This window comes from Parus major, chromosome 3, assembly GCF_001522545.3.
Source record: "Parus major isolate Abel chromosome 3, Parus_major1.1, whole genome shotgun sequence".
Taxonomy (NCBI): Eukaryota; Metazoa; Chordata; class Aves; order Passeriformes; family Paridae; genus Parus; species Parus major.
Genome location: NC_031770.1, coordinates 52,792,146 through 52,816,370, shown reverse-complemented (window position 1 = coordinate 52,816,370; position 24,225 = coordinate 52,792,146). Strand labels below are relative to the sequence as shown.

General features: G+C 39.5%; 1 protein-coding gene across 2 annotated transcripts in view; it reads left to right on the top strand.

The window, feature by feature from the left end:
• SYNJ2 (synaptojanin 2) overlaps positions 1-24,225 on the top strand; it is a 66,156-nt gene that overhangs the window by 28,783 nt on the left and 13,148 nt on the right. Inside the window, exons 1-15 of one of the 2 annotated variants that reach the window (XM_015621583.3) lie at positions 22-158; positions 295-378; positions 2,163-2,224; positions 4,977-5,073; positions 8,186-8,358; positions 8,776-8,857; positions 9,082-9,231; positions 9,329-9,494; positions 11,332-11,523; positions 13,613-13,697; positions 14,969-15,109; positions 17,992-18,184; positions 19,853-20,011; positions 20,229-20,385; positions 22,928-23,045. In XM_015621583.3, coding sequence (XP_015477069.1) covers positions 4,981-5,073; positions 8,186-8,358; positions 8,776-8,857; positions 9,082-9,231; positions 9,329-9,494; positions 11,332-11,523; positions 13,613-13,697; positions 14,969-15,109; positions 17,992-18,184; positions 19,853-20,011; positions 20,229-20,385; positions 22,928-23,045 — 1,709 coding nt within the window. In that variant the 5' untranslated portion in view covers positions 22-158; positions 295-378; positions 2,163-2,224; positions 4,977-4,980. Of the gene's footprint in view, positions 1-21; positions 159-294; positions 379-2,162; positions 2,225-4,976; positions 5,074-8,185; positions 8,359-8,775; positions 8,858-9,081; positions 9,232-9,328; positions 9,495-11,331; positions 11,524-13,612; positions 13,698-14,968; positions 15,110-17,991; positions 18,185-19,852; positions 20,012-20,228; positions 20,386-22,927; positions 23,046-24,225 lie in introns of those variants that run through there. The other variant, XM_015621581.3, reaches the window with a different exon arrangement.

The following is a 24,225-nucleotide window of genomic DNA, read 5'->3' as shown; positions in this document are numbered from 1 at the left end:
CAGTAGATCAAATCCATCTTGATTGTGGGTGAAAGATGTGGTGGTGTTTTTTCTCTTGTTTTGGGTGAGAAGTGAATTGAATCTGCTGCGATGACATGAAAGCAAATACGTTGTGCTTTGTTCCACTGCCTGTGAGACTATGGAAAAGAGGCTGAGCGGTAAGTGGATACAGGGAGATACATGGTTTACTTTTTTTACCCTTTGAGTTCAGTGTCTTTATCTGTCACCTGATGAAGGGGCCACAGGCTGATGGATCTAACTGCGGAACTCCTTTCATAAATTTTGTTTTTGCAGACAATTTACTTGGATGATGATGTCTCTTCCTTTGTGCAGATCAGAGGTTCTGTTCCACTGTTTTGGGAGCAAACAGGGCTTCAGGTAAACAAATAATCAGAAAGCCTACCTTGCTTCTCTCTCTTGTTACTTATAATTTAGAATTAACATTAAATATTTTTTTTCTACAAATGCACTTCAAAGATCATTCTGTGAAAGTGCTGAGCTCTTTCATTTTAGGTTTACCTTGTAGGAAATATTGTGTGTTTAGATAAACAGAACTATACCAGACAAATGGCTATAGGTGACAGAAGTTTTAACATTTTTGTGTGTTTGAATGCCTGTACAGGGAACCGTGTGTAAGGGACTGTGTCCTAATGCTATAAACTGAAGCTTACAGCTATATTTTTATAACATTTTCAGTTTTATTTGGAATAATCTCTTCCTCTGACATGCCTGATTGGCTTGATGATATTGACCTCCACAATACAATTGGAGTATCTGGGGATACCAGTGCTCTATAGAAGCATGCTACCTTAAAACGAAGTAAAATGTCTGGATGACGTGGTTTTGAGATTTCAGTGAAAAGGGTGATAATGATCTAATCAGATCTTTTGTGAGGCAGAAATGTAGGATTTCATCATGAGATTATTGCATCAAATTTAGTGGGTAACATATGGTATGTGACTTGCCGTTTATATACAGTCGTAAGCCCAAATAAGAATCTTCCTAGCACACTTTGCATTCTCTTAACACAGGGATAAGCAGCTGAAATGAGTATGCACATATATTCATGTGTGTTAGTAGAGAAAGTACATCACAACTGTTTTTTTTTAAGATACTTTAAAGGTTATATGTTACTTTTTTGATCATTAAACTAGAACCTATGTACTGTTCAGAGGCACTGGATTTAGCACAAAAGGAAATGACTAAAGGTCTCTGTTGTCTGTTAACACCATCCAATGCAATACTTGCTTCTTTTTATAAACCAAGTTTGTCCATATGATTGAGCATGTCCTGCCCATGGTGTAGCTGTATCCAGCACTGTTGTTCTGTATATTACAGAGCCATCGAGCATTCCCTCAGGTATTTTTGGCTAGTGGGTAATATCTCTAGTTACACAGAATTTTTGATTTTTTAGTAGGCCTGGTTTTTTGCCTTATCTGGATTAGATTATGTACTCTTACTCCTTAGATGTGAATGTACTGGCACTGGTGTTAGAAAGAATTGCAGAAACCAGCCTCATGAAAGACAAATAAAGATGATGAAGTACAGGGAACAATGCATGATCCTATACATATTGAGGAGTGTAGATCTGGAGAGGAAGGAGCTCTCTGTAATAAAGAGGTAACAGTAGCCACCGTTCAAAAGGAGCTTGAGGCTACTGTTGTTGATATCCATATCAAAAGACCTGTTAGTTTGATGGTACAGTATTTCACCCTTCATATTTTTTGAATGACTGTTCTGATACTTTTGAAAGAAGTCAGAATACACAACCCATGGAACTGGCATTAATGCAGCCCTCTCTACGAAGGCAAGGGCAGTAAGAATGCTAGGCTCACAGAATACTCATGTGAGGCAGTGTTTGCAGTTTGCAAGAGGAAACTGGCAAAGAGATGTGATTTGTTTGGCCATAAAAAGATGTGTAGGTATCCCTTTGCTTAATGGTAATTGTGTTTTCACTTGTAATTGTAAATGTTGTCTAATAAAAGCTGGGGCTTTTGTACTAAGGATATTATGTGTGGGGGTGGTTGGAGTCTGTTAGAGATGTCTGCTGCTGCTAAAAAAATGTTTTTCTCTGAAGGAAAAAGGGAGACATCTAGTGACTTAGGACTCTAGCTGTTTAAGAAGTTTTTTCTCTTTCTTGGTCTTCTAATATTTTATTTTAGGTTGGTTCCCGCCATTTAAGGCTTAACAGAGGTCTGGAAGCCAATGCACCTGCCTTTGACAGGTAAGCTTCATTCCACTTTGGCATCAACACAGCAGCCTGGCATGTATCCAAGGTTCCATAACTTTGTCTTCCTAGAAAATTTTGATACATGAAACATCTCTCAGATGATGTGGCAAACCCTCCACGTGTGGCAGATTATTGAATTGGTTTACTTAATTTAGTCACTTTTTATTGGGTGCTTTTTTCCTTCTTGTTTCAGTGGTAATTGAATTAATTTGGTCTTCCAGCTCGTTTCTGTAAAAGTTTAGAAATACTGAGTGATATGCAAAAGAAGGGTTTATGCCACCAGATGAGTTTACAATTACAGTACACAGAATATATCTGTGCTTTACCACTCTAACAGAAGTAGTTAAAGAGTAAACACTGCTTTCACTCCATTCTGGATGTGGTCTTCTCTTCATTGTTTTGCTCCTACACAGAAATAGCAGTGCCTTATTCTGTGACCAGTGTCATATGATGCTATTATGCTGATGTTCTCTATTTTATGCAAAGGCTTGTAAACATTTTTAAACCATTAAGATTCTGTTTGTCAGCTGGAAACTGTAGAAAAAGACGTGCATTAGCTTGATTTCTTTGAATGTCTGACTAGGAAATGCTATTCTCTAAGGGTGTATTTCTACTGATATCTGTGAGAACAGTGCCTGAAAAGCACATGAAGAATTTGGTCTGTGGGAAATTTTCACCTTGTAAGTGCAGGTCAAGTGATTAATTTCTGTTGTGGTTTAGTTTTGGCAGATCAGGTTGTATGTTGATTTTCAGTAAGGCCTCTTTATTACCGCAACTGTTGCATACAGGATATTATTGACCGTTAATGGTTTTACAACACTGAAGACCCCAAGCAGGGATTAGAATCTAAAGGAACTATGCACCATAGCAGTTTCTGCTCCAGAGATTCTTGGCCTACATTCTCTAGGCTTTTAAGGCTCTTAAATCCTACCAAATTCAAGTGCCTTTGAGACTTTTGGTCTCATGGCTATCTGGTGCTGTGATAACTTGCCCTGCCAGTGTCCCTGAAGCTCCATCCTTAGAGTTTTGCATTCCACAACAGAGATATTTCATGTAAGAAGAGAAAAATAACTTAATTCAGCATCTTCTTGTACTGCCCATGAAATTGAGAGTACCTCAGGAAAGAACAACTTTGTAAGACCTTTTAGCCCTGACCCTAATACAACTGATGAATAGCTTTCTCCTAAGAAAAGTGAATATAAGGATAAGCTTGCACTATTCCTTCTTTCCCTTATACCTGTAAGTTAGATGAACTTAGGGATCTCTCTGCTTACCAATCTGCAGAAGACAGTTCTTTGAAAATGGGTAAGGAGTAAGTGACTGCTTATATGGAAAAGTACACTGGAATTTAACAACCTGCTACAGCTTTTCTGAGATGTTAGTATAGCCTGTTCTATTTAACCATGTGAGAAATTGATGTTAATCTTGTTAAATATTTTTTCATCCTCTGTCTCTGTCCTTGAGAAATTCACAAGGAAGCTTTGCTTACAAAGTTTGCTCATTCAAACAGGTGACTTGAGCTTCAGAAGTTTTGTTGTAAGGAAGCAACACTGGCAGAGAGTGTTGATGCTGGGATCAGAGGGTGCAACTACATGGGATGAGTTGGCATACAGAGAACTGGTTGCAGAATACAGAATGCACCAGAAAATATATTTAGCTGTGTTTCCTGAAAGCAATGCTGATGACTTCTTTCTTTTCTCCCCTTCCATGGTTTTCTGTGTAATTTATTTCTGGTTGTAGGATTTAAAGAGTAATGCCAGATGATGTGTGCTTGCTGTTTTTCTCACACTTCACCATTACACGCTATTTTGCAGCATGTAATAACTTTTCATTTTTGTGAGTGTTTATTTTTCTTGTCTATTTCTATCCAGCTTCCTCTTAAGTACTACTACAGCGTTGTCTGTACATGATGGAAATCAACTTTAAGATCTAATTCTTTCTTGATGAGCCAGCACAGCTTCTGCAGACCATGCATGCCAACTTGAAAAAGATGTATTGAGGGGAGAATGGGTGTTTTGGCATCTGGTTAAAGCTCTTAACTTGACAGTCCCTAAATGTCAGCCTTTGAGATTTTCGTGACACAGACCAAAAAATCCAGCCCACTTGTCCTATTTTGTGCTTTTCCTGCAGAATCTGGGCCAGACAACTTAGCTAAAAGGACCTTTGTTCTGCTCCAGTGCAGCAGTTCTCATGATTACTCATCTTCCTGCTTGATTTGAGTTGAGAGTGAATGTCTCCATGTTGCAGTAGCTCAGAGATACTTGGACCCTGTCACCTGTGACTTGTGTTTGGACCTCTCTGGCCTTGGCACTGGAGTTGTAGGCCCCATTGCTGCTGCTGACTCTTAGTAGTCTCAGCTCTGCAAAGTGCCAGGCAATTCCTGTTGAAGTGTAGTACACTTTCCTCCCTTCTTGTCTTTCCTGTGTAGTTCCCAGGCTAACAGCCAAGAGGTAGGAGCATAAAGGGCAATGTCAAAGCTAACAGTGACATAAAAGATTTGGGGCCTATTTCCTAAGACACTTCTTTCTTTAAGTTCAATACAAAATACTGTGTCTATTAATTGCATACTTTCACCATTTTTACTTTAATAATTGATTGCAAGGAAACTAAGATATCTGTAGATGGTATGGCTAAGACTTTTCTGCTGGATGAAACAACCAGTGATCTCTACTTTGTATTTTGAAAATGGCAGTAGGCAACATAACTTAGTTTTGTTTAGTACCCATTATGGTTACTTTTGCTGTAGGCATATGATGCTTCTGAAAGAGCAGTATGGAAAACAAGTGATCGTTAACCTATTGGGAAGCAGAGGAGGAGAGGAGGTGCTCAACAGAGCTTTTAAGGTAAAAAGCAATAATTTTCATTTTAACTGTTGATTTCCCTTGAGCCTCCATGTTCTTCTGTTTTCCTGCTGGCCCAGGAGGTGATGAATAGTATTTCTAAAGAAATTACAGTAACTCTTTACCACATGTTACATACTGAGAGTGGTGCTTCTTGGTTTCATCACTTAGTTTCCAGCACTTCCTTTCTGCTTCCTTCTTCATACATTCATGTACATTCTCTTTAACCAAACTTGAAAAGAAATTGCCAGAATACTCCTAAGGATAGTTCACATTTGCAAAAGTGAATCATAGCAAGTTTTGACATAGTATGTAGCCACCTATGCAGTCAGGGGCCCCCTGAGCTGCCTGGGGGCCGGGCCCTGAGCTTGGATCACTGAGCATGGTGACTGGGCATCACTAAGCTGTCTTGCTCTGATAATAATGGGAAATAGCTGTCTAGCACTGATTGTCCTTGGAATTGGCTGCCTGACCACCAGATGACAGTTTGGTATATGGAGAGAGGTTTTCCTGGCCCCTAAGTGTCCCCAGGCACAACTAATACCTGAAAGCAAGGATTTCAGGAAACTGTAGAACTAGCACTGTAGTGCTGTTTTCTAGTATGGTATTCTTTTTAAAACTAGTGTGAACTTAAAGCCACAGATTGGCTCTGAGTGGGATTTGCAGCAGTGCAATAGCTGCCTGAATCTGGCTGGGGGTTGATGGAAGTCTGCCTCCTTAAGTACCTGTTGCTTTAGCAAACTGACATCGATACTTCAGAGGTTATGTTCCTAAAACTAATGATCCGATGACTTAAGTACACACCTGTAGAAAGTGCCATATATATATATGTTATATAGTGCATGTATATCATTGGTAAAGAATGATACCAGCAGTTCTGAGCTGCAGTGCTTACTTACAATGTGAAATTAAGCACAATAAAAATTGTGCTTAAATAATAGTGCCTGATTTCTTTCCCTCTCTGTTGCAATAGTGAATTTTCAGGGAATGTCAAGTTTTTTGTCAGTTTTTCTGTGTGACCATTTCCTCCTCCTGCAAAAGAGCTGGGAAGGACTATCTACTTCCCCAGCAGAAAATGACAAAGTGAAGGTCTCCCCTTATACAGAATGTGGCCAAAGAAAGAATTTAAGAAATTGATTCAAGAAAAAAACTAAGAATTTAATTTCATTTAAGGTCAGAAACTAAGAATTTAGTTTAATTAAGAAATAAATTCAACAAAGAAGTTAATGACTGAAACTTGCAAGGCAGTGAGGAAGGCACAGGAGTGAAGTCTGGTTCTGTTTTCTGTTTTCAGCTTCTCACTGAATTTCTGCATGACATAGCTAAGCCCCTGAGGTCTTTTGGTTTCCCTCTCTTTAAAAAAGCTTTTCTAGTTTGTTTTGCACACCCCACTGAAATGAAAAGGTAAAAGATAACCAATTCTGAAATGCTGAAATAACTTACATGGATAAAAATATGACATTTGTTGATAATTTGATACTGATATTTTCTCAAACTTTCACATTCTTGAAAATCATGTTCTAGCCAATATCGTGCAACCAGACATTAAGACAGAAACTAGGCATCTCTAGAATGAAGACCTTGCATTTTAAAAATTAATTTAAATAAATTTTGTTTTGTTGAAATTGTTATATTTTTTGCCTATTTTAAAAATAAATAAAATCTGAAAATATCCTGTGAGTTCAAAGAATTTAGACTGTCATCACTGAAACCCAAAGTTTTGTATTCATTCAGAATGACTCCTTGGTTTTATCTTTACCTTTGTGTTTTAAGAAATAAACATTAGGAAAGAATGTAGAGTTAATTTTACTTTGATGATTTTAAAGGGCTTGAATTAAAAATAAAGTCATTTATAGGAGTGTGATTAGGGTTGCAAGCTTGTCTCTTATCATTAGTTTCTCCATCTTTTATTTTTTTTCTTTTATTTTTTTTCTCTTCTCTCCACTCTTGCTTCAACCTTAGTAATTCTTATCAGTGTTGGTTCAAATTATCCTTGTAATTACTGCTCCTGGGCTCTCTTGATCAGAATGTCACGGTTACCATTCATTTACTGTTCATTATGCATTACCTGAATCAGACCAGACCAAAAATCAATACCATTCCCAGGAAATGCTGTTCCTCCCATAAACATTCCCTATAACAGATGTAATTATGTTTACAGTAAAAGCAGGGCTGTAGTGTAGACTTGCAAATACTCTGACAATAATTTACACTGTGGCAGTGGGTAAATGCCATCCTCAAGTGCATTACTAGTGCCAGCATCTGTCAGGGCAGATTGGGGTGTCAACAGTAACAGTCTAATGAAATACATTTTACAGGTCTCTTTCCAGGCACTGCCTTTAAATTTCCTTCTGCAGGAAAGGCTTAATGGCTTGCTCAATACAATTATGTTGGTGTAACTGCTATGTGTACGCTTTTAATTTAATACCAGATTTGGTTTGTCCAGTGTGTGTCACAATGTCAGTGGAGAAAAGCATTCATCTCTTGGGGTGAGAATGTGCAGGAGGGAAGAGAATAGACAAAGGCTTGCATAGTTTGAGTTTATGTAATGGTTCTTTCTGTCTTTCTTGTGGAGAACAGGATGTATTACTGTTGTGTCTGTTGCAGATACCTTAATGAAGTTTGTGGTGATTACGGAAATGCGTGTGAGGTCATTGAAAATGGAGATGAAATAGTGAGGCTATTTGTGCTTCTTCTTTCACTTCTGCAGTTTACCACAAACACTTTATAGTACCTTTCCTGAAATGTAATTTCTTACTTACTTCCTCCCCCTGAGCCTGCCTAGAGCATTGCTAGTGCTGTCCGCCCTCATGCACAGATGTAGCAGCAGCCCATTGCTGCAGGGCTGCCACCAGCCAAGGCGCAATTCTGATGTATACTTTGCACTTACAGCTTGAGTTCCCCTGCAGGAAAATTGGGTTCTAACAGTCAGGTTTACTTCTGTGAAGAATACAATGGGGAGTTTCAGTTGCATTTTTCCTGTCTGGCCTTTCAAAATTCACTGCAAACTATGTGAATAACAGTCAAGGCTTATTAATGATAAAAGCGTGCTGGTATCAATCCTTACATGTGGCTTGAGCTGGATTTATTTTCCTTCATTCTCTTACCTAAACAGAAACTGCTATGGGCCTCTTCCCATGCGGAAGACAGTCCCATGATAAACTTTGACTACCACCAATTTGCAAAAGGTGGGAAAACTGAGAAACTGGAAAATTTGCTGAGGCCTCAGCTGAAGTTGCACTGGGAAGACTTTGGAATCTTCACAAAGGGCAAGCATGTAAGTCCATGGTGAGTGTCTCTGCCCCTCTGTCCCAGTGTCCCAGCAGTCCTGGGCACTGCTTGTCCTGGTCTTTCCAGGTTGCTTGCTGTGTTTGGACCACGACTCTAAATTGACCATCTTGAAATAAAATTTTGAGATAAAGTGTAGTCTTGGTGCTCAGTCAGTGATCTAGCTTAATTGCATCTCCATGGTTTCAAATCTGCAAATTTACTAGTGCATGGATTTGCTAATATAGTGTTGCAGATGTAGACAAGTAATTAGATGTGTTAATGGAATATATTGTGCACAGTGTGCTTGCGCCGTCAGAATGTGGGTGGGTATATTCAGGCTGAATACTTGATGATCTTATTCAATCAACTCATGATTAGATGTTATTTTAAAATATACCATTTTCTCCTCCCTCCTCTTGTGTTTGGTTACCAAAGTCTGCAGACAGGTACTTTTCGAATGAATTGTTTGGACTGCGTGGATCGTTCTAATAGTGTACAGTCCTTCGTTGCACAGGAGGTGAGTTTGTCAGAGGACCTTCCATGGGCTACCTGTAGTACATACATTGGCTGTTCCATGGGAAAGACAGGAAGGAGGCTGTAAGTCTCAGTTATGCGGGTCTGTCTTGCCAGCTCTATGTTACAGAATGGTGCTGGCTGGAATACTGAGGATAAAAAGCAAATATTTAAAAATTACGTTGGTTTATTTTTTTGTGTATTTTTCTCATTCTGCACCTAATCCAGATACTGTTTGCTCAATTGGAGAGCCTTGGTTTGAACTCTAAACCTATAATTGAGCGCTTTGTGGAATCCTACAAGGAGATGTGGACTCTCAATGGTCAAAATCTGAGCAGAGTATTTAGTGGCAGTCGTGCCCTTGAGGGGAAGAACAAGGTAAAGAAAAATGGCAAAACTCTTCATTTACAAGTAAAAAAAGATGTCCTATTTATGCTTCAGTGTCACTTGCATTCATAATTCCTGTTTGCTGTAGGTTGGGAAGCTCAAGGATGGTGCCCGCTCCATGTCTCGTACCATCCAATCAAATTTCTTTGATACAGTAAAGCAGGAAGCCATTGAGTTGCTGCTCATGGGTGACTTCTACCGTGAGGAATATGCAGACAAAGGCAAGATGCTCATGGACCAGACTGCACTGCTGGGTAAAGCCAGTCTTAACCCTTCCCTTTGCTTTTGCATCTGCTTTTAGCTGTCAGGTATAAGCAATTGTACCTCTTTGAAAAAAAAAAAATCAATAAATAAGCTGCTTTTGCACAGTTCTGTTGTTTAAACCACTACTTTCAAGTGACCACAGCACAGCTTTTGTGCTTATTTCTCATATTTGTTTTGAACTTTTGAGTGTGTATTTCTGCTCTTTGATGGTGATATTCTCTGCCAGTTTAGAGTTGAACCAGAGTGAAGGATTTTAGGGCTATATTCCCATCTGAGTTTGTCTTGAGGAAGTCTCTTGAGCTCAGCTTTTTATCTCCTTAGTCATATCCTTGCTGTTTGCACATGCTTTTAGCCATTTGGATCTTTAAAGGTACATCTTTGTTATTTTAGTTAATTTCCTGCTTTATTCCAGGCCCCTAATAGTTCACAGCATAGACACATTTGTTTGTACCCATCTAGAATAAACTCAGCTCTCTCTGAGCAGATATTTACATGCAAAATATAGGATAATTTTACCCACAACAGGTATTGGGTGGTCTGTTTACTCCAGAGAACCATTCGGCACCACTTCAGTCCTGTGCTTGTTCTCTGCAAGGAAAATATAGATTACTTCTCTATGCCTGACTGCCAATGCAAGTTCTGTAGTTAAAGATTAACTCTGCTTCATTTGCTTAGACAGAAAAAGCACACTGCTAATTTTCTATACTCAGCAAAATAAGTGAATATAGAAGTTTTTTTTTGAGGAGTTCTTACCAGGCTAGAGAGCCATAGCAGTGCTAGATTTGTACTGATGTGAGACTGCTGCTTTCCATCTTTCCTTCCACATTCTAAACTTCTAAGGGCTTCAGTTTAAGTTGTAACTTCTTACATGCTTGATTCCTTGTCCTGGTTTCAGGAATAGAGTTCATTGGCTTCCTAGCGTGTGCTATAATGTTGAGTTTTGGATTTAATATCAGACTAATGAATGAGCAAGAGCTTGTGTGCTGTACTTGGTTGCCAGCTGGGTTTAACCACAGCAGGTTGGTAACACACTGAGGGTTTTAGTTGTTGCTATATAGTGCTTACACTAAGTCAAGGACTTTCCAGCTTCTCATGCTCTCCCATTCAGAAGGCTGGAGGGCTACAGGAAGCTGGGAGGGGACACAGCCAGGACAGTTGACTCCAAATGGCTGAAGGAATATTCCACACTAAATGATGCCATGCTTGGTATATAAATTGGGGGGGGGTGGAGTGGGTAGAAAGCTGACTGGAGGCTGCTGCTTTGGAACTGGCTGGACACTATGCCACACTTGTGTTTTGTACTCTAATTCTATTATCTTTTTTTCCCCTTTTCTGTCCCATTAAACTGTCTTTATCTCAATCCATGAGTTTTGTCACTTTTACTCTTGTGATTCTCTCTTGCATTTCACTGTGGGGGCAGGGAGTGAGTGGCTGGGATAAGCAGTACTAAGCACTAGTTGCCTGATGGGGTTAAACCATGACAGTGCTGTAGACTAAACTGAAAAGATTATGGGAGATAAAAGAGTTTTTTGCTTGTTACTTGAAGAAATACAGAAAAATGTAAGCTGAAAGTGAGTGACCAGCCATTCCCAGGTTTTCTGGTTTTCACAAGGGTGCCTTGTTTCTGGAAGAGAAATTGCTGACATCAATCCCAGTTATCTTTTAGCTATTGACATTGCCATAGGAGTTATTCCTACCTTTTGTATTACTGCTGCTAGGGTAATGTTATTTCAGAATAACTGTGCTGCTGCAGTGTGGATGGTTTCTGTCCTTTTATAGCATGTTCTTCTTTTACATACCATCTTTCTCCCTCCCCTCTTCTGTCAGTAACTCCAAGTATTTTGAAGGCCATGTCAGAGCGTCAGTTTGAATTCACAAGCTCCAAGCGTGTTCGTATTGCCACGGGGACCTGGAACGTGAATGGGGGAAAGCAGTTTCGAAGCAACATCCTTGGTACCAGTGAGCTGACAGACTGGCTGCTGGATTCTCCCAAGCTCTCAGGAGTTTCAGAATTTCAAGGTAAGACTTCACAGTCAAAATGTGTAAGCAGTATGTTCTGGCATCTCTAGAGACAGTGAGTCTGGACACAAGATTTGACCGGCCTTCCAAAGGCAGTACATTTTGGAGGGCATTTTCTGTCAGTACTTAGGGGTGTATTCAGCTCCTCCACGCTTTTGCTGCTGTCTTGCAGAAGTGGGATGGTGTGTGAAGAGCTCCTGACAGTCAGAATTCTTTGAACACTTGAAACAGTCCATGTGACTGTTTTAAACCTTCAGCAGATCAGAATTCAGAGCTCTTTCATGCCATTGTGGGATATATCTGCCTATTCTTCACTCTGTACGTCATTTTCTTCTTCCGTATCTCTGTTCTTTGTTCTTTATTGTGAGCAGGAGCTACGTGCTTAGGTGCCATCAGAGCATCTCTTTGGTCTCTCATCTGGAGCTGAACATACCTATACAATCTGGACTATGAGCTTGTCTGGAAATGTTACTATCAAAGCCTTCAGGCAAAGATTTACTTTGTTGAAGGCAATATTCCCTTTCTTTAGCAGTATAGAAAACTCTTATGCTTGTAGCTTGATGAAATTGGCTGCTGAATTTCTTATTTATGTAACAAGGTCTGGTATTGTAATTGATTTAAATTTTTTTTTTAAGGTAAATGAAAAGAGTACATTCTGTCATTTAAAAATTGAGTGGTTGCAAAACTACAGCAAAGCCCATGCTTTTGTTGTTACAGTGGAACATTTAGTTTCCTGCAGGCATCACAGGCATAGTACTGTACCTAACCTTGTAGCTCAGGAATACATTCCTCAAATCCTTGGCTCCCTTTTACAAGTTGTCTCACTTGAACCCTTAGTTCCTGAGTGGTACATGATTAGGTGCAGATCTCTGTATTCTGAGCAGCCTAGGTAAGTGATTAGCCCAGTCTAGTCTGTTTCAGAAACACTTTAGATGTGTTAGCACGACTGTGCCCATAATACTAAAACTTGTTGAAAGCCTGTGTTGAGTTAACCTTGCTGGACTGTCCTCTGATAGAATAAGAGGTGCAGGGCTACATGGAACAGGCAGCTGAGATATGGTAGGTCTGAGCAGCTTCTGGAAGAGAGCTGAGTTATGTGAATGGGCAGGGCTAGGGTGCAACCACGCAAATGTCTGTGTCTGTGTTAATGTCAGTGCAGTGCTGACACAAATGTGCAAGTGTTCAAAGACAGTTGTCCAAAATTATTAATGAGAAATACATGTGATGGTGCCTATCTGGTTAAGCCAGTCAAGGAGGCTAGCTGTCATGCTAGTTTCACCCTTGTGTCTGTAGAGAGTTGCTGCATATTTTACTTTTTATTCATGATTTCTGAGTCAGATCTGATTTAGGTTCCTATGTTTGTCTATATTTAGATCTTCATGTTGAATTAAGTTACTGTCACTACAGTCATATGACACTGTAAAAAAAAAACAAAACTCTTTAGGCAATGGACAGACCTAGTGGGTCAACAGATTTGCTTCACACTATTTTATGAGAGTATCTGATCTTTGGTGTTTCCTCAGAGTAATATCCACAAAGCTGGGGAAGGGTCACTGTGCTCTAGGGTGATCTTAAATATAGGTAATCTAAGAAGGACTTTGAAGCAAGAAGAAACTTCAAAAGCATCCTTAAACTAGATAAACTTACTAAAGGCATTGAGATGGAGGTGACATACTGGTGTGTGGACAATTAAGTTCAGTTACATAGGAATCTGTGCCATGAAGGAAGAGCATGTTGGGTAAAATGACAAGTGGTAAGAGATGGTGAATAGTGAGATGTTGTGGCTCTAGTGATGACTGGGGTTGGGGAGAGAGATCTTTACACTGCTACAATATAATGTTCTGTTCTGAACTGCTTCCTGCAAGAGAGATGGAGACCAACTGGTGGGAGAAAAGCAGGAAAAAATTTCAGAGGAACTGCAGGGGATGTTTTATGCGATTAGATTAAAGGAGCTATGAATATGTATAGCTTGGCAGGGGATACACAAGATAGAACTACAGGAAGGATTTCTGACAGAAATTAGAATACAAGTTATTAGAAGAAACAACAAAATAGTAATTCTGGTGTGATTTTTCCTTCCTGCCAACAGATGATGATAACTGCCCTCCTGACATATTTGCAGTGGGATTTGAAGAGATGGTTGAGTTAAGTGCAGGGAATATTGTGAATGCCAGGTATGTAAAAAAAAGCACCAAACAGACAAAGCAAACAACAAAAACCCCTAATCAATCAACCTAAAAAACCAACCAACCCAAAAAAAAAAACCCCTGCAACTGTAAGCAAACCAAACCAAGCAAAACCCCAACCAAAAGAACATAGTCTTCCCTAAAGGAACTAGCCATGTTTATTTTTATGGTCACTTGTGTTGAATGCTCCTTTCCAAGTCAGTTGCTTACAACCATAGCTGGAAATATGTTTCCCATTAACAAATGTCACTGGGATGGTTTTGGAAAGTGCTCCTTCTCTTTGAACTTCTGTACACTGAATTCAGTGTAGAATACACTGTTTGCTAAGTCTCTTAAGTCTTTATGTTGGCAGAGAACAATTCTGATGGTTGAGATTGATTTAGCACTTGTCCTTAAAGCCCTGTCTGATGTTGGAAAAATAGGCCCATGACTACAAACCTAACTGCCATTCATATGGGAATTCTAAAATTGTCTAAAAATATCTCTGTGGCTAATTGTATTTGTGAAAATTATGGCTAGAGAAGAAGTTAAAGCAAAGTCTAAGGCTGGCATATCAGCAAGTGCAGTAGGCTGTTGTGTTTACTGGTCTTTGTGAATCTGAATGGAGGTGGAACCTTGAAGATCATGTTTCCAATGCTGATTCATCAGGCTGGCCAGTTAGTTGTTTGTTTTGAGAATGACAAATTACAGCAGTGCTCACTGTGGTGGCTGGGCTGGTGGTATATCTGCATGGATATGTTGACTTTGGAGAAAAGAAAAAGCTAGATCCACTGAAGTGAAGGTACGTGATGCTATTCACAAACCTTAGCTAAGAACAGCCAACAGCTGTGAGTAGCCAGTCACCTTCCAGTCAGAAAATCCCGAGATCTCTCCATTGTGAGCACAGGAAATTGTGCAAGTAATGAGATTGAAATGGAAATTTGTTTTTATGGTTATGATTGCTGTAATCAGCTTCCAGTTATCCCCAGTGAATGGGTGTATCCAATGTCACATGAGTGTGGATGTTTCCAAGTGTAGTAGACAAAATCCCTCACACATCCAGAAGCAGGATGACTGTATTTGTGTGCTGTGCCTGGGCTCACTGACCCTGCTAACTCTAGGCTGGCTTACAAGGAAATATTATGCCATGCATTCTACATGACTTCAAGTTCTACAGCCTAATGGGATGTCTGTAAATCTAAGGCACAGTTAATCTGTTCATTTTATTGACTGTATGTGGTTTGTTTTGATTCCATTAAATGATTTTATGTTTGTTCCAGTACAACGAATAGAAAAATGTGGGGAGAGCAGCTTCAAAAGGCTATTTCCAGGACTCACCGCTACATTCAGCTGACATCAGCACAGCTTGTTGGTGTTTGTCTTTTCATCTTTGTACGACCATATCATGTCCCCTTCATCAGGTAAAAAAAAAGCCAAACAAAAACAAACAAAAAGCTCGAAAAAGCCAGCAAACCAAACAAAAAAACAACAACAAAAAAAACCCACCTCAAAATAAAATGAACCTAACAACAACAAACCCCAAACCAACCAAACAAAAAATTCCCCAAAACCCAACCTGTGTCTTTAGTAACATCTGGTGTTGGAGTGTGGTCAGAGCACATGCTGGAGGGAAATTTCTCATCTTGGTGGGAGTCATGCAGACCTGGGTTGTGGTCACTGCTCAGCATGAAGAAGAGGCATGCTTCCAGACAGCAATAGGCTGGAGTCCATCTCCCTGGATAGCACAAAGGCCAGGCAGCCTCAGTGTCTTCCTCCAGTTAGCTGAAAAGCCAGGCATGCTCCAAGTGGGCAGTCAGGGTGGAGCACCTTGTTTGGGTGCACTTCTTTCTGGGTAAGGAATGACCTGGGCTCCTAAGTCCAAGAGTGTTTGATGCACCGAATGAAAGCAAGTCCCTGCCCGCTGCCTGAAGGGCAGGTGTTACTTCTAGCCCTGTCCATTCCTTAAGGAAACAGGGGTGGTTCTAGACCTGAGAAGAATGGAGGAAAGAGACCTTATTTTGCCCCTTGACATTTTATAAAATTGAGAGGTAAGAGAACCTATGAAGTGTTTGTCTTTCCCAGATGTCATGGGAACCAGAACTGTGTGCCCAGCCAGGAGGGTGCCGAGCTGTGTATCCTCTGCTTACTAGCTCAGCTGTCCCTGAAGAGTGACCAAACTCCTCCTGGAAGATTACCAACCCGTGGAGATACTTGCATTGAAATGCCTTTGCTGTGGGCAAGAATTATGCAGGCTAAGTGTGAAAGAATTATGCAGTCTAAATGTAAATGGTTAGGAAGTGAATAATTAGCCAAAACTATCTTTGGGCATCTGTCTGACCTTGAAGCTCTGAGAACTCCTCTCTACCCCATAATAGGGCATTGATTGGCCACTGTATTTTGTGATTAAAATATCAAAAACTGCCTCTTTCTTCCCTGTGATCTCATATCTACTGCAAACCTCAGAACAGAGCTTGTGCAACATCAGGTGCTGTAGGTCAGACAGAGCAATGCAATCCAGGTAACTGTGATGGTCTTGCATTGCTGCTTTCCAGTAATCTTTCTTCAAAATGATTTTAAAGAATTACTGGTTTTGCTGCTATGAAGAAGTCCAGAGGAGAAATGTTTCTCTCAGTTTTTGACTTTTTTCCTGGCTTACAAAAAATTTGAGTAATCCAGCAGGAAATTCATGGTTTAAATGGAAATCAGAAGCAGAACAGCACAGTGATTCTGTTGCAGTTGTCAAACTGCCAGAAATTGGATGTAGCCCTTTGAAGCTCAAGAGGAAAAGGGAAGGGTTTGATTTTAGTGACCAAGTTTCATCATGTAATGCAAATGTGGTATGTGAGCATAATCAGACCTAACCTGTATGCTTGCATATTTTTTCCCACGTCTAGAAAATGGAAGAAAAAATTATGAGAAGTGAAAAAAAAAAGCTTCTGTGCTTACAGAGATTGAAGAGATTTAGACAGAAGATAGATAAATAGTGAGACAATAGTTGGTTTATACATCAGTGAAAGGATTGATGAAATACAAGCAATTGAATTTAGAGTGGGTTATCTCAGCATAACCTTTGCCATGAACAAAAATCAGTCGAATACCAGTCAGGAGATGGGTAGGCAGGCAGCAGGAAGGGAGAACTTTAGAGTGAAAAGACTGAACATGCACTTTTGTAGGAGTGCTTAAAACTCATTGTTTCATAGAAAACTTTGATGTCCCTCCTTTGCCTCCCTGAGGGTGTCTTCTGGTGGTGTCCTTTGCTGTCAGAAAAAGAGAGGAAATTAAAGAGGGAGAAAAAAGGTACAAAAGATGGGGGAGGAAGAGAGAAGAAAATGCAGGGGTTGGGGAAAGGAGACCTATAACATCTTGCATTCTTTAGATCACGAATTTCTGAGAATAACTCAAATAAGATATGGCAGTTTTCTGCACGCCCCTTCATAAAATTAGTAATATTCTAGTCAGATCTGCTTGTCATTTTCTCTGGAAAGTAAAATTTTCTCACTGGGAAAGACATGCATGGTGCTGGGCTTGGCTACAACAATGATCTCATCATTTACTTATCTGATCAGACAGCCATGCTTTGTTCTTGGAGTAGCCTGGCTGTTTAAGAGAAATTACCCTGAGAGCAGGTGGTCTGCTTTATCAAGTTATCTTTCTGTAGTGAAGTGTGCGCTAATCATCACATTGAAATACTAAGTAATTAGCAACATGGAGACCTTAAGTAATTTGTCATCAGTACAGAACTCACTTGAGAAGTTACATATAAATAGTTGTATCCAATAATTAATGAATTATGGGTTATGATCTGTTGCTCTTTAATTAAATGGAAAATCCATCATGAACTGTGAAGTTGGGTTTCAACACATATGAGCAGTAAATTGTTAACTGTCTGAAAAGCAAATTCCCATATGTTCAAAAGTAAAAGGAAGCATAATAGTAAATTTAGTTATTGTCAACATTCTAAATATCATGGTGGAGGTAAACTTGAAAATTGAATTCTATAGAAATTCACAGCACTTCAGAATAAGATCTTACTGGTCTGTTTGGAAGGAACAAGAAAAGGAGAAAGATACTTTCAGATAGTTTTATTTCTGTACTATTGTATTACACTTAATTTGAAACCTAAGTACATGAACGTCAAGAAACTAAAAGATGTGCCTGAAAGCACCAAGCTTTCTATGCGGGAGAAGACTCGGCATTGTAAACCGGCTTTTCCCTTTCTGTTGCAGTCAAAGTTAATTGAATGTTTGTCCCTGAAGCCCTTTAATCTATTCTCTTTCTATTTTTTTATTTTTTTTTAATGCAGGGATGTAGCAATAGACACCGTGAAGACAGGAATGGGAGGAAAAGCTGGGAATAAAGGGGCAGTGAGCATTCGTTTTCAGTTCTATAGTACCAGTTTCTGCTTTATATGCAGTCACTTGACTGCTGGGCAGACTCAAGTGAAAGAGAGGAATGAAGATTATAAAGAAATCACACAGAAACTCAGCTTCCCAATGGTAAGTGTAGATGTATGTGTGCTAAAAACATTGGAGATAAAGGTGGTATCTTTAAATCATGGAAGCTGGTGGTCTCAGGCTGCCTTTGATGACAGGTCATCAAAAAAGGCATCTCAGTAACATGAAAGAAAATGTTGAAGAAAATGTTAGCAAATAAATAAATAAAAAATAGGGAAGCATGTTTCACAGAAGACTAGATACCACCCAATATAGCACTTGTTTTACAAAAGTACTAATCCTTTCAAAAAATAGAGTTGCTCCAGTGCTTGAAAAGTCCTTGCAGTTAAACTCCAGATGACTGAGGTTAGAGCTGGAGAGCATGATATTGATAGTTCTTGCTGGCTCTGGTTAGTGAGAATTCCTGAAAGACCATCCATGCCATTCAGTGCAGCAGTGCCTTGGCTGCTTTGGGTTGATTATGATAGATCTGTTCTTGGGCACTGACATGGTACCCTGTGTTCCCTTAGTTTTTCCCTCATGAATGTGTCACTCTCAAGGAACTGCTGGCTTCTCTCAGAGCATGGCAAATAGATGCCACTGGTCTGCATGAATAACTTTCCTCCTAAATTGTGTCAGATCAGTCACCCTAGTGCTTTAATTCCAACTTGTCTCCTCAAACCTGTAGATAACCCATGGGATTTGGTAGCAGGGCTCCTTTGCTTCCCTTAATGGTGATTGCTTTAATTTCCACAATACCTTGTTTCTTGGATCTCTCTGAAAAGGCCCTAAGCCATGAAAGGGTTGGACCAGTTTGTGTATTCCAGTTAGTCAGCAAAAAATGCCTTTTAGGTTGCAAAGCATAAAATTTTACCTTCCTGTTGTTTGTAAGGTTTAGAGGCTTGGCACGTGCAGCATATCAATCAGTTGGTTTATGTAGGAGGTAATACTGACAGACTGGATGTCCTGCAAAGGAGATCTGTTCAAAATGGCCATAAAGTTGTGCTTATGGCAGTTTTTCCTTCTAATACCTCGTTAACTATTTGATGTCCTTTACACTTAAACAGCTAAAGGTACTTTGTGTGTATAATGCATATAAAGAGTGCCCTCTAGTGCTGTGATAGCCACAGTCTGGAACGTTTCCCTTATGAATCTCTGGGGTTTAGAGGTTTATAGCTGCACTGGGAAGAAAATAAAAAAATAAAAAAAAATTACTATTTAGAGGATAGGATGCTAAATTTAGAACTGGAGTGAATTTTCATTGACGTTTGATTTCAATACCTTTACAAAGCTGTTATGTGCACATAAGATTGAATTTGGAGCTTGCTCTTACTCAGGAGCTTGTTGCTAAATTTGCCTCAGTATCAGAAGCATATTTGGTGTTATATTTAGAATATGCAAATGTATGCATGTGAAATGTGTTAGGGAAACAAACATATACTTTGAATATTTATGACAGACAAATTGTGACTATAAAGCTAGGTTCTAGCTTAAACATACCTTCAGGAAAGAAGGGACATTCTTGTTTACAAAATTCAGCTCAGTGGGGTGCCTAAGACAGTGAAAGAACTATTGTATTTTTACACAAAGTGAATTTTGACAAAAAAAATTGTGATGAGTAGATCCAGTATTTAGTAATTTAGAGAGACTGAGTGCTACATTTCAGTGCATTTTAAAGGTGTTTTCATGAATGTGATTTATCATTAACAATATTCTGTACCTCAAAACCAGGGGCAGAACCTGTTCTCCCATGACTATGTCTTCTGGTGTGGTGATTTTAACTATCGCATTGATCTAACGTATGAAGAAGTCTTTTATTTTCTCAAACGTCAAGATTGGAAGACACTTCTGGAATTTGATCAGCTACAGCAGCAAAAATCCAGTGGAAAAGTAAGGCAGTGTATCTCATTTTCTTGAGTAATTACATTCTGGCTTGGTCTTTCTTGTTCCTTGAGAGAGTGAAGAAGCTGTGTTTTCAGACCCTTGTTTGTAGCACTTGAATGCAGCAGTTGGTTTAAAAATCAGAACATTGTTTGCGAGGAAGTTGATATGTCACAGTGGCACCTTCCTCATCTGCAACTTAAAGAGATGTTTTTTATTTAATTAGATTTTTAAAGACTTCCATGAAGGGACTATTAATTTTGGACCAACATATAAATACGACGTTGGCTCGGAGGCTTATGATACAAGTGATAAGTGCAGAACCCCAGCATGGACTGACAGAGTGCTTTGGTGGAGAAAGAAACTGCCCTTTGAAAAAACAGGTGTGTAGGATCCTTCTTTTTCTGAAAGTTGTTCTAGGATTCATCTAGAACCCACTTAAGGAGATTTAATCTAGTGAATGGTGCTTTACTCAAGCAGATGTTCTTTCAGCTTCACTGGAATAAGTGTGAGAGATAGAGGAGGTATGAATAAAGGTTTCATGCTACAGATCAAAAAGGTGCTGGGAGCTCACTGAGGAACTGAAAAGAGCCCAGCTGTAGTAATACAGAAATAACTCTGTATTACTATATATATGTATATATATAAAATGTATTCAGTCCACATAAAGTTCCTGTGTTTTAATGGCTAGATTGTTAAAACTGCTACTCTCAGTAAATGTAGAAACAGTTTTCTGTAATTTCATCTGAACTGGTAATTCTTAGGAATTTTTCTACTAGTTTGTAGAGTTGTGGGAGGTTTCAGTAAGTAGTGCTTATAAAGTACTTTGAATTCATGAGTGGCCAAGACAACAGGAAGGCTGTTTTCACTTGTTATTCAAAAGTTACAATTAAGAAATAAAAAGCATTTCTTTGCATGTCCAGGGATAGTTTTCATAATCATTCTCTCAGTCTGCAGGAACATCTATCCCCTGGTGTTTCTAAAGTTTGCATAAATTCACATTAAAAGTGTAATTGCTGGAGAATTAATTTCATCGGTGCTTGCAGATGTGGTTTTTCACATGCCTGGAAATTTCTGTTTGGAATCTAAGTCATACTATGACTGTGTTAAATACTACAGAGCAAACTAGGGCAATGAGTGCGTGTGTGATCATGATACAGTTACTCAGTCTTATCTAAGGAATGAAAAACAAATAAAAATGAGGAGCTTAACCCATTGATAGAGATGCAGTCCAGGAAAGAGAAGCTGTATGAGATGTAATAAGGAAGTTAAAACAGCCCTCTGGTGCTGACTGTTTTCATTTTAGAACAAAGAACACCCTTCAGCATTTCTAATGCATATTCCTTACTTTGCATGGCAAAACTTGCCCCTGGGGAGCTTTAGCAGTTGGAGTACATACAGCACACAGGACCTAACCAGCTGGTCTGCAAGAGTCAGGGCAGGTCCCTTGCTTTAGAGTTTGTAGGCCCCCACCGCTGGCTCTCATGGGTCCATAACTGACTGGTACATTCCCAGCCCTGCAGAGCTTCCTTAGTTTGCTGCCAGAGTTCCTCTCCTTTGCTGCTGGTGGCAAGGCTTTTCTGCCTCACAGCTCTCATTGTGTTGCTTCTTATTGCTGTTATAGGCTAAATGACTGCTCTTATGAGAAGAAAATGTAGCCCCAGTGTGAGTGATTAGGAAGAAATGCCATATTCCATAGTAACTAGTTTTCGGCTTCACAGAAAAGAGGGACAGAGTTATCCGTTTATTCATGCAGTGACCTAAAACCTTCCTTTTTACTAACAGCAAGAGTACCTCACTCTAGCATAATGTCTGGAACACTTTCTGTCACCTTAATGGGCTGCAGTGGAATTATTTGGAGGTTGGATTTGCATGACTTTGGTTTCTCCTATCTATTGTGTATTATCTCTCCAATCCCTGTCTAATATCGAGATTTGCAAAATAATGTCCAAGTACAGTGTCTAGTTTTATGCTCAGTGTTGAGGTAGGAGGTAAAATACTAATAGGACTCTATCAACCCATGTTGTACAGATGATTAATTGGGTGACTGTCTAGTTAAAGGACTTTTGGATTGGGTTCTTTTTCCCTTTGAACTGAAGATTGACAAGAGGGAGGCAGTTTTCTCTCGTTCGGTCTCAGTTGTTTATTTTTTCTTATCAGCATTACAGGGTACAAGGAGCTATGTGCACTATGATAGAAAAGGGGTAAAATGGCTAACAAAGATCTTCTTCAAGGTCTTTTGTATGTCCATTTACCCAATTAACAGATGCCAACTAAATTATTTTTATTAGTGACCCAATGAGCCAACACCTGTGTGCTGCACTGCGGCATTTTCTACCTAATCACCTACTACTACCCAAAACCCCTAGGAGAAGAACATGAAGAAGAAAGAAGAAGGACAAGAGACAACACCCTAAATCCTCCATCTTGTCTCTTGTTCTCTAAACTACTTTTTCACCCAGTGATTTAAAAAACTTTCTAATTTACACACTTACACTTTTCTTATCTAACTTTAGCATTTGTTTTCATGTATCACGATGAAAACATGCTCATGAATTTCATATTATATGAAATTCAGTGGTTTTTTTGAATCCTATAACTAAATATTAGAAACAAGGGCACACAATCTGTATCTCAGACTCCAACAGGTGACATTCAGGTCAACAATTTTGCAGTCTTACTGTACTGATCAGCTGTCTCAGTTGCATTCCCAGTCCTTTCTCTTTTTTTTTGTCTATCTAGTCCCTAATTTGTACATCTTGTAGGATACAAGCTCATCTTTGAATGACATATATATATACACAAGAACAAAAAACCCCCACCTCCCACTACTAGGGTCTATGGAGTGCTTCCTAATAAAATAGTGCTTAACTGTTAGTAAACCTAGATTTGAGTGAATTTTAAATCATGTTTTGTGCTGCATAGCTGGAGAGATCAATCTTCTGGACAGTGATCTGAGTGCTGATACTAAAATCAGGCACACTTGGACCCCTGGAGCCTTGATGTACTATGGGAGAGCAGAGCTGCAAGCATCTGACCACAGGTAACTAAACACTCAGAGAGAGGTTAAAATGGGACAGGTTAAAATGTGTCATGCTGAATTACACATTCAGAGTGAGGGACCAAGTCTGATTAAAACAGGAATTACACCCTTATTCCATGTTCAGTATCTGCTTGATGGGTTTTAAACTCTCATGGTGAGTTTTATACCAGAGTGGCAAGTATCAACAGTCATGTATTTATTTTTTTCTGCACAGTGATTGCAGCAAGGGTTGAATAAGTTGCAGCAAGAGGTATAGAAAACAGAGCTTTCTGTTGCTTAGTTTTGGAAAAGCTCTGATACCTAAGGAAGCTGCTCTGATGGATTTCCACTCAGCTTGCTGCAGGCAAGGAGGAGGCTGGGACTGTGTGGCCTGAAGAAGTGCAAGCCAGGCCACACAGGGACAAGTTTGGCCTCTTCACAGTACTCAAGTGTGGGGCTTCTGTGCCTCCTTTAAAAACGGAAATTGGATAAGATAGAAAAATCAAAGGCTAGTGCTGGTTGGTCTATGTCATTAACTTCTCTTTAGGCATATTAATGACCTATCTTTGATTAACTTGTTCTCTGCTTCACTTCTGAGAAACAAATTATGTAATAAATACACTTTGAAAGGTCCCTTACATTGAGAATATTTGTCTCACCCCTTGCATGCTTTGTGGAAATGCTGCAATATTGCTCCTCCTAGCAGTGCTCAGTGACCCCCAGTAGCTGTCTGTGTGCTTCTGGTGGTGCTCTTGCATGCTAGGACTGTTCTGTATTCCTTTAGCGATGGAAGAACATGCCTCTTGCAATCAATTTCTCTGTGTCAAGGCTCTGACATTGCTGTGTTCTGCAAAGCACAGTGGAGCTGCTGCTCTCATTATATAGGACCCTGAGGATGCAATCTGTGAAACATGGCTGTTATACATGGTTTTCTATTTCAGCAAACTTGACTCCAAAAGCTTCTTTTTAATTACAGTCAGCAGGTTTGCTTTCCCAAGGTTTGTGCTAGAAAAAGGGCATAGCTGTATTTTTGTGACATATGGAAATGCATTATGATTCACAATGCTTATGGAAATAGTTAATGCTTCCTATACATTTTTCCCCTTTATTATCCCTTCCTAGCCCTGCTGTTGTTGCTTTCATATGTTCTGATAATGTGTATTCAAGAGCCAGGTCTATTGCAAGTAGAAGGCAGCAATTT